This window comes from Mastigoproctus giganteus, chromosome 13 (genome assembly GCF_048544385.1).
Source record: "Mastigoproctus giganteus isolate SK-2022 chromosome 13, ASM4854438v1, whole genome shotgun sequence".
Classification (NCBI taxonomy): Eukaryota; Metazoa; Arthropoda; class Arachnida; order Uropygi; family Thelyphonidae; genus Mastigoproctus; species Mastigoproctus giganteus.
Window position 1 is genome coordinate 90,216,874 of NC_143587.1, and position 14,805 is coordinate 90,231,678.

The window sequence follows — 14,805 nt, forward strand, 5'->3', positions numbered from 1 at the left end:
AAAAAAATTTTTTAAATGTTTTCAACATAAAAAATGCATTATTCATACTTGTATCCATTGCAGTAATAAAATAATAGATGATATTACAAAGTAAACAATTTTAAACTGTTTTTTGCGAAATTTCAACATTATTCAATGTGGCACTTTATGAAAGGTTGTTGTTGTTGTTGTTGTTTGGTTTTTAGGAGCATTAGCAACTAAAGCCATATTGCTCCGGGATATGCGGTGGTCATTCCCTGACCTTTCCGCATCCTCTGTATTTGTAGTTACGGGCTCGAACCCTGGTCTATATCAAGAAGTGTGTGCTACGCACTGCTGCTCCTGCCCACCTGGCTACGGAGGCGCCACTTTATGAAAGGATGCACTCAATGAAAAGATATGCCCACTCCATGATAAGGCTGTTATTTACTAATACTTCTTACCAAACTAATCTATCACACACCCATTAGAACTGTACACTATATTATGAGAATGACAAGTTAACTAACAAGACTTCTATGTTAGATTCATTAAGGTTACTCTTGAAAAACCACAATTTTTAAAATTTTGAATTTATTGTGATGACAATGTTTATTTAAATATCTATTATGTTATTACAGTAAAATTACCACTAAAAGTCTTTCTTTAGTGAGTTTCCAGAGAGAATATACACCATCTAGATTGAGTTTTTTTCGGGAATTTGGAAGTTTGTAAAAACAGAAAAAGTACTTGCCCTAAATTCTTTCTAAATATTATTTTTTATTATATTAACTTTAAAAGCAAGCATCAGAATAGGATTGTCAAAAACGAAATCAAAATTTTATTAAGAAGATAATAATAATTTTATTTTTTTAAAACCATAATTTTAAAAAATAAATAAAATTTTAAAATTAAAAAAAAAAGCCATAGTTACATTTTTTGACGCAGTAATATCCTCTACATCACACAAGTGTTATTCAATTTATTCAATCAATGCTGATTTTTGAAGTTTTCATAAATATAAAAACAGTTACTACATGGCAGCATGAACCTGTAAGGTTTCAAGACAATCTCTATACATACAGATGTAATTTGCTGATACTGCATTGAGACAACCTTAATACCATTTATACATGCTCATACTTCTTTGATCCCTCATATTAAAAACATACACATATGTGCATACTCATAAAGGATTAAAGATCTTTGCACATATCTTTTCAATTACAATTTATTACAATTTTGTCGCAACAAATGTCAAGCGATTTTACCCAATTAATTTCTCTCAATAAGTTCTGACAGTTATCCATAAAAATTTCAATTTTGAAAAGGGAAAACAAAAAAGTAAACAGTATCACTAAAATCACTAGTTTAATATAATAACCTTCTGACTCTAATAATATATAATGGCTACTTAAGTGTCTAATTAATACTACTTTTTATGTATTTTAACTACCCACAACAGTTATGTATTATTATAATCTTATTTCTTCACTTGTTTGACCAAATATGAAAAAGGCCAAGGAGAGACAGAACTCTATTTAAGTTGTCATGTTCTGATATTCTTGAACTGATATGTTTGTGCACAGTTTTGCAATAACATCAACTGATAAACTGATTTTATTTATTTACACTATCATCAAGGGATTAACAAGTGCAATATCACCTTTTTAAAGAACTTAACAATTACAGATAAAATAAACTTTCTGGGTTTAACAATCTCAAGCATGTGAAGCTAATAAGGAAGGATTGTGGAATCTCCTACAAACATCACTGTAAGGATGTATACGTACCATCTGTTGGAGAAGTAAACAGTTTCTTGCACAGTTCCTGCACACCTCCATATTCTTCCTCTATCCTTTCACAGGCTTCGTGGCCTCGACATTCCATAAGATCTCGTAAATTTTGAAGGCTGATGCCATACTGAGCTGGGCGACCATCCACTGTCGCCATAGCTTCTCCCCACTGATTTTCTGAATGTTGGAGACCAAAAAGAAACACTCAGTAACAGTAACATTTCATACCACAATATCAATAAATGATCACATTACTATGCATTAATCAAATATTACAATTATTACAACTGTTTTACCTATTTCAATAAATAAATAAATAAATTCACAGGGAAGGGGAGTCCCCTGTGAATTATTCTGGATTTTTCAACCCAGAATAACTCCACCTAAAACAACATGCAAATCGACTCATGTACACACACTTTTACAGATATAATATACTTAGAATTATAAGTGTATGACTGGGGATTGTTAATACTAATATTATATTGTAGCTGAACAGAGTGCCACAAGAGATGCTTTTGTACATGCTGGGTGCAGGAAACATGGGAAATGAAATGGATATTTAGCGCTCTGTTGGATGATAATTCGAAGGAATTAAATGCTCTCAAAGGAATTAAATCATGGAGTTGTTGTTTGTTAGTTGTTGGCGCATCAGCTTCTATGGCCATAATGCACCTCCCAAAGTTCTGCATTTTCTACTCTGATCTCTTGCAACTGACATTCAAATAAATGCCCAATTAGAAATTATTCACAAAGTATTTAATGGAGAGAGGGAGTTTGATTGTATACATCGATTTACAGTGACTTTTTGCTTTTTAAATCTGATTATAAAAGCCTATTAATTTTAGATAGTGGAAAACCTCTTGTATATTATTTTCTTCACTTAAAATGTTTTTCAGAGTAGGAGCATCTTGAATTTTAGTTACGGATTTAAAGGCTGTTTTTCTTTCATTTGTAAAGGCTGGACAGTCTAATAACAAATGCTTAACTCTTTGTTGCACATGGCACTGATTACATTGGGGAGGTTCTTCGACTCTAAGTAGATAGGAATGAGTAAGATATGTATGTCCTATCTTTAACCTGGCAAGGATTACTTCTTCTTTTCATATATTTCTTTTGCTGGACTTCCACTTCTTTAAATCTGGTTTAATTTGATAGAGTTTATTATAAGTTTGCTCGCTCCATATTTTTTGCCATTGTTCCTTGCTGTTCATTTCGATGTTATGCTTGTAATCTGTATATGGTACTTTGGTTGAAGAAAGGGTGCCTGTTGCTGTTTTTGCTGCATGGTCAACTTCTTCATTCCCTTTAATTCCTGTATGTACAGGGATCCAACAAAAGATTATGTTTTGTTTTCTTTTAAGGAGCTTGTTCAGAGTCGCTTGAATTTGTCTTGAGTCGCACTGTATTGTTTGAATTACACTGAGGGAGTCTGTGAAGATCAGACTATGGGGTAACCTTTGGTGGCATATTCAGTCTATTGCTAACTTCACTGCCAGTAGTTCAGCTGTAAATATACTACATTCTGTTGGGAGAACTTGGGTTATAGTACTATCGCAGAAAACTGCTGCCGCACCTACTTTTGTATCGGTTTTCGATCCATTGGTATATATTTGTGTAGTGTGGATATTTTTCTAGATAGGCAGCATGTAGTAGTTGAAAGCTGTTTCCTGGTAGGGAATTTCTTCCCCAGTTAAGGAAGTAGGTATCACAGAATGGTAATATTTACCCCAAGGAGGTCTCAGTACGTTTTGTATGGCAACTAGTTTGTTTAAATCAAGAGACCAAATTGGAAGTAGCTCCTTGATGCGTTTGCTAGTTTATTTGCTGTTGGAAGTACTCTGTACAAATGTTCCCATATTGGTGCATATAATATTTTGTACACAGGATGATTTGGGATATACTTTATTTTAGCTGCATAAGATAGTAGGAGTTCTTGTCTTCTGGGGTGGAGTGGAGGTTCATAGGCTTCAGCATAGAGACTTTGAACTGGAGAAGTATGAAACGCTCCTAGGGTTATACGTAGTGCATTATGGTGTATAGGATCTAACCATTTTAAAGCGCTGGGTCCTGCAGAGCTATAAACTGGTGCCCTGTAATCGAGTCTGGATCTTATCAAGGTTCTATAAAGATGTAAAAGTGTACCTGTCTGCTCCCCACGTTGTTGCAGATATAACTTTGAGAATATTCAATTTCTTTAGACAGTTTATTCTAAGACGTTTTATGTGATCTAAAAAGGTCAGTTTCTTATCAAAGGTTAGTCCGAGAAAAATTGTGCTGGATGTTATTGGGATTAGTTGTTCTCCGAGCTTTAGTTCTAGGTCTGGGTGTAAGTTTCTTTTCCGACAAAAGTGTATTCTAACTGTCTTTTGTTTAGAGAGTCGAAAGCCATTGTTTTGGGTCCATGCTATTACTTTATTGATTGTTGTTTGCAGTTGGTGCTTTATTGTTCGCATATTTTGTAAGTGACAAGAAATGTTGAAATCGTCGACATAAAGTGCTGCATCTACGGTACTTGGTATTTGTTCAGCTATTGAGTTGATTTTTATGCCAAAAAGGGTAGCACTGAGTACTGATCCCTGTGGTACTCCTCCTTCTTGTATAAAAATCTGCGATAGTGTGGTTAATATCCTAACTTGGAAAGTTTGTTGTTGCTTGTTTGTTTGTTATTTGGTTTTTAGGAGCATTAGCAACTAAGGCCATGTTGCTCCGGGGATATGCGGTGGTCATTCCCTGACCTTTCCGCATCCTCCGTATTTGGTGGTGACGGGCTCGAACCCCGGTCTAATCAAGAAGCATGTGCTACGCACTGCTGCTCCTTCCCACCTGGCTACAGAGACACCTTTTGTTGTTGCAAAAAAATTATGGATATATATTGGGAGATGTCCTCTCATTCCAAAGTTATGTCTTTTAGTATTCCATATCGCCATGCTGTGTCGTATGCCTTTTCTATATCAAAAAATACCATTACTAGATGTTGCTTTCTTATGAAGGCATTTCTTATGTTGTTTTCTGCTTTTATCATTAAGTCTAGGGTGCACCTGTTCTGTCTGAAACCACATTGAGCTGTGTTTAGTAAGTTATGGGTTTCTAAAAACCACATTAATCGGGCATTTACCATTTTTTCAAGTATTTTTCCAAGGCAACTTAGTAAAGGCTATAGGGCGATAGTGGTTCGGATTTGTGGAATCTTTATTTGGTTTTGGAAAGGCTGAGACAATTGCATGACGCCACTGATTTGGAAAGGAATTTTCTAGGTATATCCTGTTATACAACAAGAGTAACAATATCAATGATTTCTCATCTAATTGTTGTACCATCATGTATACTGTTTTATCTGGACCCGCTGCACTTTGCCTCGTCTCTGAAATGACTTTATGAAGTTCTCTGAGAGTGAAAGGTTGGTTTTAGGCTTCTCTACTTTTACTGGAGAAATTTAATTTATATGTTTCTGTATTTGCTTTATGTTTTTGGAAAGCTGGTTCATAGGAGCTACTGCTTGATATTTTTTCAAAGGTTCTACCAAGAGCATTGGCTATGTCTTCAGGGCTTTGATATATCTTTTCCATTCCATTTTATAAAAGGAAGAGAAATTCTTTGGTATTTGTTGTTTATTTTATTTATTTTGTCCCAAACCTTCCTGCTGTCTGTTTTTCTAGTAATTGTAGATGCAAAATGAATCCAAGATTCTTTTTTACTTATCTTAGTAATGCATGCCTGACATTTGCCCTTGCTTTTTTCAAATGTATCAAGTTAGTTGTGGTAGGGGTACCTTCGGAAATTATTCCATGCCTTGTTTTTCTCTCGTTTTGCTAAAGTACCTTCATCGTTCCACCATGTGCTGAACCTACTCCTCCACGTGCTGTTGGTAATCCTGTCCTTTCTGTATATATTGTAATGTTTTAGTGTTATTTTATTCTGAGATTTAAGATATGTTTTTTTGCAAACATAGACTAATCGGATTGTACTGCGATAGGAGATCGTGGATATCTTCAAAATTGCTGCGGAATCCTCTACAGTTCCCATGTAAAAATGTATTCATTATTTGGTTTTGTTAGTATTTTCAGCTTGTTTTGTTGAGGTTATTGGCTTAGGGTTCTCTGTTTTTTGTCTTCTTTTTTTAGGGACGTATGGCTTTCCGGCATCCATCTCTTCTTCCTCTGCAAAAATTTCTAGTATTGTTTCTTCTGTAAGATTCTTTTCTTCTTCTTCCATGTTATCCATTTTATTCCCATTTACTTCAGTGGTTCTATCTTGTTTTGTGGATTTGCTGGTTTCTCCAGTTGGTGGTATCAAATGGGTGTGTTTATTGCCTGTTCTATTTTTTGTTTTGGTTCAATGAACAGTGAGCGTGCCCAATGTGAAATGGACTTTTTTGGTGGGATCGTTACTTCTGTCTGTGTTTCTATTGTTTTATAAGTTTGTGTTACTTATGCATAAGATGGTCCTTTGTGGTTGTCTTGTTCTTTTAGCTTCTTGATATGTTACATTGTTTTCCACTTTATATTTCTGTATTCTCTTTTCTCTCTTCCACTCTTTACATTCTTTCGAGTAGGCATTATGTTTTCCTCTGCAGTTGGGACATCTTGAATTTTGTGCTGTACAGTCTTGTTGGGTATATTCTCACGACCTGCATTTTGCACAGATAGCGAACCTTCTGCATACTGCTCGAGAGTGTCCATACTTCTGACACTTAAAACATCGGACAGGATTTGGAATGTATGGTCTCAGTGGGCAGTTTAGATATCCAGCTTTTACAGTTTTTGGTAGTTTTGGAGTGTTGAAGGTCAGAATTATATTCCTCATTGGGATAATTTCTCAGTCTCTTTTAATTGTTATTCTTTTCACTTGAATAACCCCTTGATCTTTCAGCTCTTCTTTGATTTCATCTTCGGGAAAGTTGAGGAGATCCCATTCAGTAATTACTCCTCTCGAGGTATTCAGAGTAGGATGGGAGTAACTGTTATTGGAATAGCTCCAAAAGTTTTTGCTTTCATTAGATGTCCAGTTTGTTTTTGGTTTGCCATCTCTACTAGCAGATCCCCTGACTTTAGTCTTCTGACTGTTTTAGGGGAACTAGCTATGCTTTCGAGAGTGTTTTGGATTCGAAATGGTGACAAATTTCCTATGGATTGTTCGTTCTTGGAATGAATAATTAAGAACAGCGGCGCAACTAGAGGGAGAGTCTCTATCTTTTGTCGCTTAGCTGTACCCGAACCTATTTCGTCTAATTTTCTGCTAGTTTGAGTAGCAGAAACATGATTTGTGCTTGCCATGTTTGCTCCTTTTGGCCTTTGGCTGGAGGACTTTTCTGCCAAGATCTCCGGCCCTGCCACGGGGAGGCAGGAGCAGTGCTGCTAGGAGGCCAAGTGGTTGAAATGTTAGTTGGTTAGTACTACTAAAAATATATAAAAAAGGAAAAGAAAGGTGAATTTCCTTTCTGCGTTCTGACTTGTAGTTTTCAAGCACAGAACTGTTTTTAAATGAAACAGTTGAGAGAAAGACAGGAACTTAAAAATAACGTTATTCACTTATCAATAGCACTCTAAGTCGTAGTAATGTCGCTTGGCCTCGAAAAATGCTTGGCACAAGGGTCAAATCACGGAGATGGCCACCTTTACATTAGATCCTAACCTCAATATTCATCTGGCTGTACAGCGTGATCATATAAGTAGGATGTGCTGGTCCAAGGGGGCAGGTAGTTATTATTGGAGATTCTATTATAAGAGAGACAGGGAATATTTTATGCAATTAGGGTAGGTGGAACAGAAGCAGGGTAAATCTGCAGAGGCAAAAGTTGTAATACTGTAGAATAATTATTATCTTTTAACGAGGGCGCTAAAGGTGATATTATTGTACATGTTGGTACTAATGATATTAGTAAGGCTAAGGATTTACTGAGAAAGTATGAAGCGATGCTCAGAAAAGAAACGAGGTAGGACTGTGTTCAAAAGTGTCTGGAATTTTGTCGATATCTGATAGGAGGGAATTTATGATAAGAGCCAGCCAATCAAAATTTGGCCCTGGAGAAACTGTGCAAGACTAATGGATTAAACTTTACTCAGCATTGCTAATGGTTGTTAACAGTAGGGACTGCTGATGTGAAAACATCTATGGCGACACTGGAGTAAAACCGATTGGTAACAAAATTTTCTTACGAAAATGATGCAATTCAACTGCTAACGGAATTTTCTTACAGAAATGACGTCACTTCCTATTAGGCCGACCGGGCTAGTCGGGTAGGTAAAGTGTCTGAGTGGCAACCCAAAGGTTGCGGGTTCGAATCCCGCCTCGGGCTTGGATCAGAATATAAAATGCAAAAAAAACACTTGGGAGGTGCAATATGGCCACAGAAGCCAATGCGCCAACAACTAACAAAAAAAAAAAAAAAAAAACTTCCTATTAGGTGGCTGTTAGATTTTAAATTATGCAAATGAGACATCACTTCCTAAATGGCGCTAATGATGCTAACTCAGTCACTAATGTTGATTCAGTAGAGTAAACAGCAGATAGTAATATCATGCAAGAATAAAAGCTTCGAAGCCACAGAAGAAGCCTCTTGTGTCGAAAAGTAACAAATCCAAAATCATAGAGAATGAAAAAAGGCAGACTTTAATAAAATCTGCTTCTTAAGATCAACCTTCTAAGTAGTGTAAGTGAGTAAGTTTCGATTAAACCATTTAAAAATTTATAACAGTTTTGATTCAAGAATACAACAATAAAACAATCACTTGAACAAACAACAATCACTTCTTGCAGTAGTTTTTTGGTTATGATGCCATACAAGTCTACAAATGGATTTCGCTAACCTACTGAATTGTGAAAATACCAAATCTAATTTCAGTTAACAACCTATAAGAATATTTCGAAGATGGCTAAAACTCCAGCTGAGTGAAATCATGAGAAGTATGCAAGAATAAAAGCTTCAAATCCAATGAAGAAGCCTCCCGTGTCAACAAAAGAACAAGTTCAAAAACACAGAGAACGAAAAATATGCAGAGTTTAATAAAATCTGCTTCTCAAGATTTTGAGAAGCAGATTTTATTAAACTCCGAAAAAAATACATTTGGAGCCAGTTACTTCTAGAATTTCCAACTGCAGACATAACGACTACGAAGGCTTGGAATATCTGTCGAGCATCTCTCAAAAATTATGCCATTCCAACATTTCCGAAGAGTACAGTTTCATTTATCCTGCTATTCCACCTCATCTGCTCAATTGGATTTAGTGACAGACAGAGGGGCTCATTTCTTCTCATAAATTAGGAGGTCTTTAATTTGCATGAATTTGCGAATTAGAAGACTAAGACATGGTTTCGGCCAATACAGAATTCTGGGGCAAATTATAAATGTCCTTGTAAATGTTAATCCGATGATTGATTATTTGCCTTGGAGAATAGATTATTGCATTAACGTTCATATCAAATGTAAGAAAAAATTCACAAATTGAGTCATTTAAAGGGCTTAGTTCATAAATGAGATGTAAGGGTTAGGTAAAAGTATCTACTTACTTGTATCATCTGTATGATATCGAAATTGACGAAGCATTGTTCGATGAAGACATGGAACACAATCATGCTCCTATACTGGTGAAATGAGTGAAACTATACCTACTGAAGAAAGTTTAGTCACTCAACAACAAACTCTTTTGTGGAGCGATGACAAATATTTATGAATATCTTCTGGTGAACAAAGTTTACTTTTTGACGAACATACAGAAAAATTGTCATTTCCTAGAATTTACCTCAGTCAATATCGAGAGTTTACAGATAATTTAAAAGTTAAATCGCCGTGGAGTGATCCAATCGTTTCCATTTCATATTTTCGTCAAAGATGTTTTCACAAAATATCTTTCGTGCATACAAGGTACACACAGGCTTTTTTTATAGAGGATAGATACACTTGACATGAAGAAATCTAACAGTTTTTGCTGATGTTACTATGGCAGTGTTAGGCAGACTGGAAAATTGTTAGCTGTTGGGTGTTTGGGGGGGGGGGGGAAGAGACAAACTAATAGTTTAATGATAGTCATAAGCAGAGGTGGAAAGGATTCTTGCACTGCTTCCATTGTAATACTCAGCAGCCTGAAAGGGGTGGGGAGAGGAATTTGGCCTGAAAGGGATTCAGTTCATATGGGACTAGTGATTAAAACACCCACTCAGACACATATTACTTGTTCGTATACTAACGCTAGGCGTACAGTAAATAAATTTGAAATATTAATTAAATCCTGACATTTTAGGTACAACAGAAGAATGATTTTCACTCTGATATGAAGATGCCGAATTTTAATATGGTGAATAACATGTGAAAAAAAGGAGCAGACATGACAGGAGGGGGTTATGCTTGGCATTAAGGAACATATAGAGTCTAAAACAGTACAATCAGTAGGCACAAGCATACGACGTAAACAAATATGAGTGCAGGAGTCTGTTATAGGCCAAGTGAGTGAAGAGTACAACAACGGTTTCAATAAGCTTGAAGCTGAAGTAATTAAAAAGTCTGCACTCTCATAACCATCACTAGTGGTTAAAAACAATTGGCTTTCCACTGGCTTCTTACAAGATGCCTGGAAAATTGCCAACATGTGCTTAATACTTAAAAACCCAGAAAAACTCCTGGAACTCCCCAGCTCATACAGGCCTATTGTCCTTCTTCCAGTCATGGTAAACTCCTTGAATGCTTCCTACTGTACAGACTCAATACTCACTGTATTGCTGCCAACCTATCTTCAGGCAAGCAATTCAGCTTCAAGCCTTGTGCTAGCACCAAAGATGCTTTGCACACCTTACTCACAGCTGCTGGAAATGCACAAGACAAATACTTCTTAGCCATCTCGATTGACTTCGCTGACGTATTTAACAACTTATGATGGCCCAATATGCTTAGAAGACTACAAGCCAACTTTTACTGTTGTTTCAAAGACTACCTCATAAATAACACAAACACAATTACCGCCATCCCATAAAATATCCAGGAAGATCCACAGAGGCTGTCCCAAGGCCTAGTCTAAGGACCCACCTTGTGGAAAATATCTATGGATGAATTGCTCAATACAGATCTATTGGCATGAACAACAACCTATCAAATCGGCTGGCATGGACCACTGTTGGCATACCCAGAAACTAGAAATATCCCAAGAGAAAACAAAATCTATACTCCTGAAAGACACCCTAAACATCAGAAGACCCCGAACATCAAAATCTTGATCGGCACCATCAAATTGGCAAATGAAATCAAATGTTTAGGCATCCCACTAGACAGTAAACTAACAATCTACTGCAACTCTGCCACCTCTCTAAAAAGATTTGGAATCACATCAGCAGAGCCGAGTGGGACCTAAAGAAATGCACTCTAGTGATCATTTATACATCACCACAGTTTGTTAGAGCTCAGGAGCTTGGTTCTCCAAGACCTTCTTAGAAACAAATTAAAAATTGATTCAATTCAGAGAAACATCTTTCTGGCCTGTTCTCAGAACTGCCATATTGTCGGCACCCCTGCTTTCAGGTTCGGTGGGCACCCTTCTCCTCAGCTTGGAGATTATCAGATATGGACTTGCCTACTCCCTCAGAAAAAAAATTCCATCCTCCACTATGGATATAACCCTGGATCTTACCAATGACACCAATAGCGAATGCAAGAGGATCCTTGAACTGCTGACTACCACCTGGCAGACAACTTGACTACTAATCAAAACAGTGGAAACATGTTTCTTCTCCCCTTCTAAAATTTTTCAAGGGTAGAAGTGGGCTGGGAAAGTCATGGAACCTGTCTTCTGGGATGCAAAAAGAGTGATCACAGTTGATTTCCTAGAACAGTGTGCCATTTTAAATGCCAAGTAATATTCTAACCTACTGAGACATTTTCACAAGAAATTGAAGCTCAAGAGGCACAGGAAAAAGAGACAACACCAGTACACACAGATTTTGTAATTCGGGGATCACTGCATAACTGTAGGTTCAATCTATTATGACACAGAAGCCTACGGTAGATATAAACTATTCTGTAATGAAGTCACAAAGGAGGTTAGGCAAAAAAAGGCAGATGAGAAATCTTTGGCAGAGGATGCAAAGAAAAACAGTAAAGACTTCTCTTATTTAAACACAAGGAGGGAGATGAATCAAATTGGTCCACTTGATATCGATTGTTTGACTGTTGACAAACTGAATGAGTATTTTGCAACTGTAACCATTTCTCAAGGTGGCTTTCTTATTATTATTAGCCATATGGTGCAAGGAAGCCTGAGACTTATGCTGAGCCAGCCAGAAAAAAAAATTTGAGTTACCCTGAGAGAGAGAGAGAGAGAGAGAGAGAGAGAGAGTCGAAATCAGAAATAATGATGATGATATCTGGAAAAAGTAGAAATAATGATGATAACCTTGGGTGTGCCAACCCCATACTCACCAGATGTGAGCCCCTGGCGGACTTTATGTTGATGTTAAACATAAGAAAGGCACTTTGAGAAATAATTTTGTTATAACTGAGACGAAAGTGTAGGAGAAAATGTCAACGTTAAGCATAAGGCATCCTGGGGAAATGACTTTGTAATAAGCAAAAGCAAAGTGGAGGAGAAAATGTCAACATTAAACCTAAGAAAAATCACCTGGGATGGTGGGATCCATCCAATTATATTAATATTGGGGATATATTCGCACATTTCCAAGCCTGGCGGACTGGAAATGTGCGATATCCCCAATTAACCTGGGGGGGGGAATCAAAGGGTGACATGAGTAATTACAGACATGTTAGTTTAACTTCAATTCAAGGAAAATAATAAACTAGGCTGAACTAATACTTCAGACACAGCAGAGGAGTCTTGTCTGACCAATTTAATTGGATACTAAGCTGTGGTCATAAAGGAACTGGATGCAAAAAATAATTCTAATATCATATACTTGGAGTTCAGGAAAGCTTTTGATATTATTGCATATAAAAGACTGCAGTACAAATTGGAGAAGTGTGGCAGAGCCATGCCCGAGTATGAGGCAAACGAGGCTCTTACCTCAGATTAAAAGTTGAAAGGGGTAGCAAAAGAAAGATTAAATAATTGCTAACGTTGCCATGGTTAACAGTAGGGCGCAATTTTTCATTCTTGCCTCAGGTACTAAAATGGCTTGGCACAGCCCTGCAAGTGTGGGTTTAAGGTGGTCAAGTTGCTGCTATGGATAAAGGGACAATTGAGTGGGAGAGGGCAGAGAGTAGCAATCAATGGACTCTGGTCTTCGTGGCTTGTTTGTTTGTTTGTGTTCGGTTTTATTGGCGCATTAGCTGCTAAGGCTATAATGCACCAGGACCATGTCATTTATATAAAAAAAAAATTTTAACTTTCAGTGACCTAATTAATTAGGTCACCATGTCAAGAAGTATAAGAAAAATGTAAATTTTATAAACGAGTAAAAATATTTATAGATTTTAAAAATCTAAAAATAGCAGACACATTGTCATTGTCGGATAAAATCTGACTGAGTGTATAGGGCTCAGTCAGATGATTAAAAGCAGTACAACGGATATTACTAAAATCTGGACAATCAATTAAAATGTGTCTCATAGTTAAAATTGTGCAACAGGACACACATAGGAGGGTCATCAGCCCTCAGCAAAAACGAATGAGTTAAATGACTGTGTCCTATGCGGGTCCGGGCAAGAACAACTTCCTCCTTACGATTCCTGCGCAGACTAGACTGCCACGGTTCAATTACAGGCTTTATACAATATAGTTTATTTCCAGTCTGTCTATTCCACGAGTCCTGCCATTGGGAGTGTATGTTTTGGTGTATTATTTGCCTGTAGTCTGTATAGGGGGCTAACAGGCAGCGGTTATTATTGGGAATTGCTGATTTGGCTGCAGCGTCAGCCAAATCATTTCCCTTAATCCCAATGTGGCTCAGAATCCAGCAGAAGCGGATGTCATATTCGCGTTCATGGAGAACGTGAATCTTCTGCTGGATGCTAGACAGAACTGGATGAGGATTATACCTCACGGATATTAAAGCCTGTAACATGCTAAGAGAGTCGGAATATAAAATGAACCGTTGGTATTGGCATTCATTAATGTGATCCAAGGCTAACTCTATAGCATGCAGCTCTGCAGTAAATATACTGCATTCAGAGGGAATCTGCTCCGATGTAGTGCTGTCTGTAAAGACAGCAGCAGATCCCACGTATGATTCCGACTTCGAACCGTCTGTGTAGACTGGCGCGAAGTCGGAATGTTCAGCTCGGTGTGCTGAATAAAGCTGCAGGTAGACCGATGATGGAGTGTCCGACTTTCCCCAATTTCTAAGGGACAAGTCACATGCCGGGACACGAGCATGCCAGGGTGGAAAGGGTTGCTTTGGTGTTTGGGCAACCTTGTCTACCTTCATATTAAGTTCTTTGAGTAGCTCTTGGAGACGAATGCCAAAAGGACGATTGGCAGTCTTACGGGTGTTGTACAAATTTTCCCATCGTGGCTCAAAAACGAATGGCCACGTAGGATGGTCTGGCAGGGATTTTAGTTTTAAGGCGTACTGTAGAGACAACTGCTTACGACGAAGCGATAACGGTGGTTCGTTTGCTTCGACGTATAAGCTCTGGACAGGAGATGTTCGAAATGCTCCAGTAGCGATGCGTAGAGCCTGATGATGGACAGGGTCCAGCCATCGAAGTACACTGTCTCTGGCTGAAGAATATACTTGGGACCCATAATCTAATTTGGTTCGCACAAGTGCACGGTAAAGCCGTAGCAGGGTGCATCGGTCTGCACCCCAAGATAAAGAGGAGAGCGAGCGGAGTATATTGAGGCCTCTTGTGCACTTTGTGCGGAGTTGACGAATATGATCTAAAAACGTCAGTTTTTTATCGAATATGAGTCCCAAGAATTTTGTGTTTGCTGCTACTGGAATAGCATTTTGTCCGAGCCTTAATTCAGGTTCAGGATGAAGATTACGCTTGCGACAAAAATGTACGCAAACGGTCTTCTCCGGCGAGAACCTGAAGCCATTAGCAAGTGCCCAGGAATTTAAACTATCAATGGCTTTCTGCAGTTGTCTTTCAATAACCCTCATGTT

At 37.6% G+C, this 14,805-nt stretch overlaps 1 protein-coding gene across 9 annotated transcripts in view; it reads right to left on the reverse strand.

Moving 5' to 3' along the window:
• The window catches only part of PMCA (plasma membrane calcium-transporting ATPase 3), a 1,183,542-nt gene that overhangs the window by 862,512 nt on the left and 306,225 nt on the right, over positions 1 to 14,805 (reverse strand). For all 9 annotated transcript variants that reach the window (XM_090387939.1, XM_090387938.1, XM_090387937.1 and 6 more), the window contains one exon: positions 1,752 to 1,931. In XM_090387939.1, coding sequence (XP_090244065.1) covers positions 1,752 to 1,911 — 160 coding nt within the window. In that variant the 5' untranslated portion in view covers positions 1,912 to 1,931. The remainder of the gene's footprint in view (positions 1 to 1,751; positions 1,932 to 14,805) is intronic.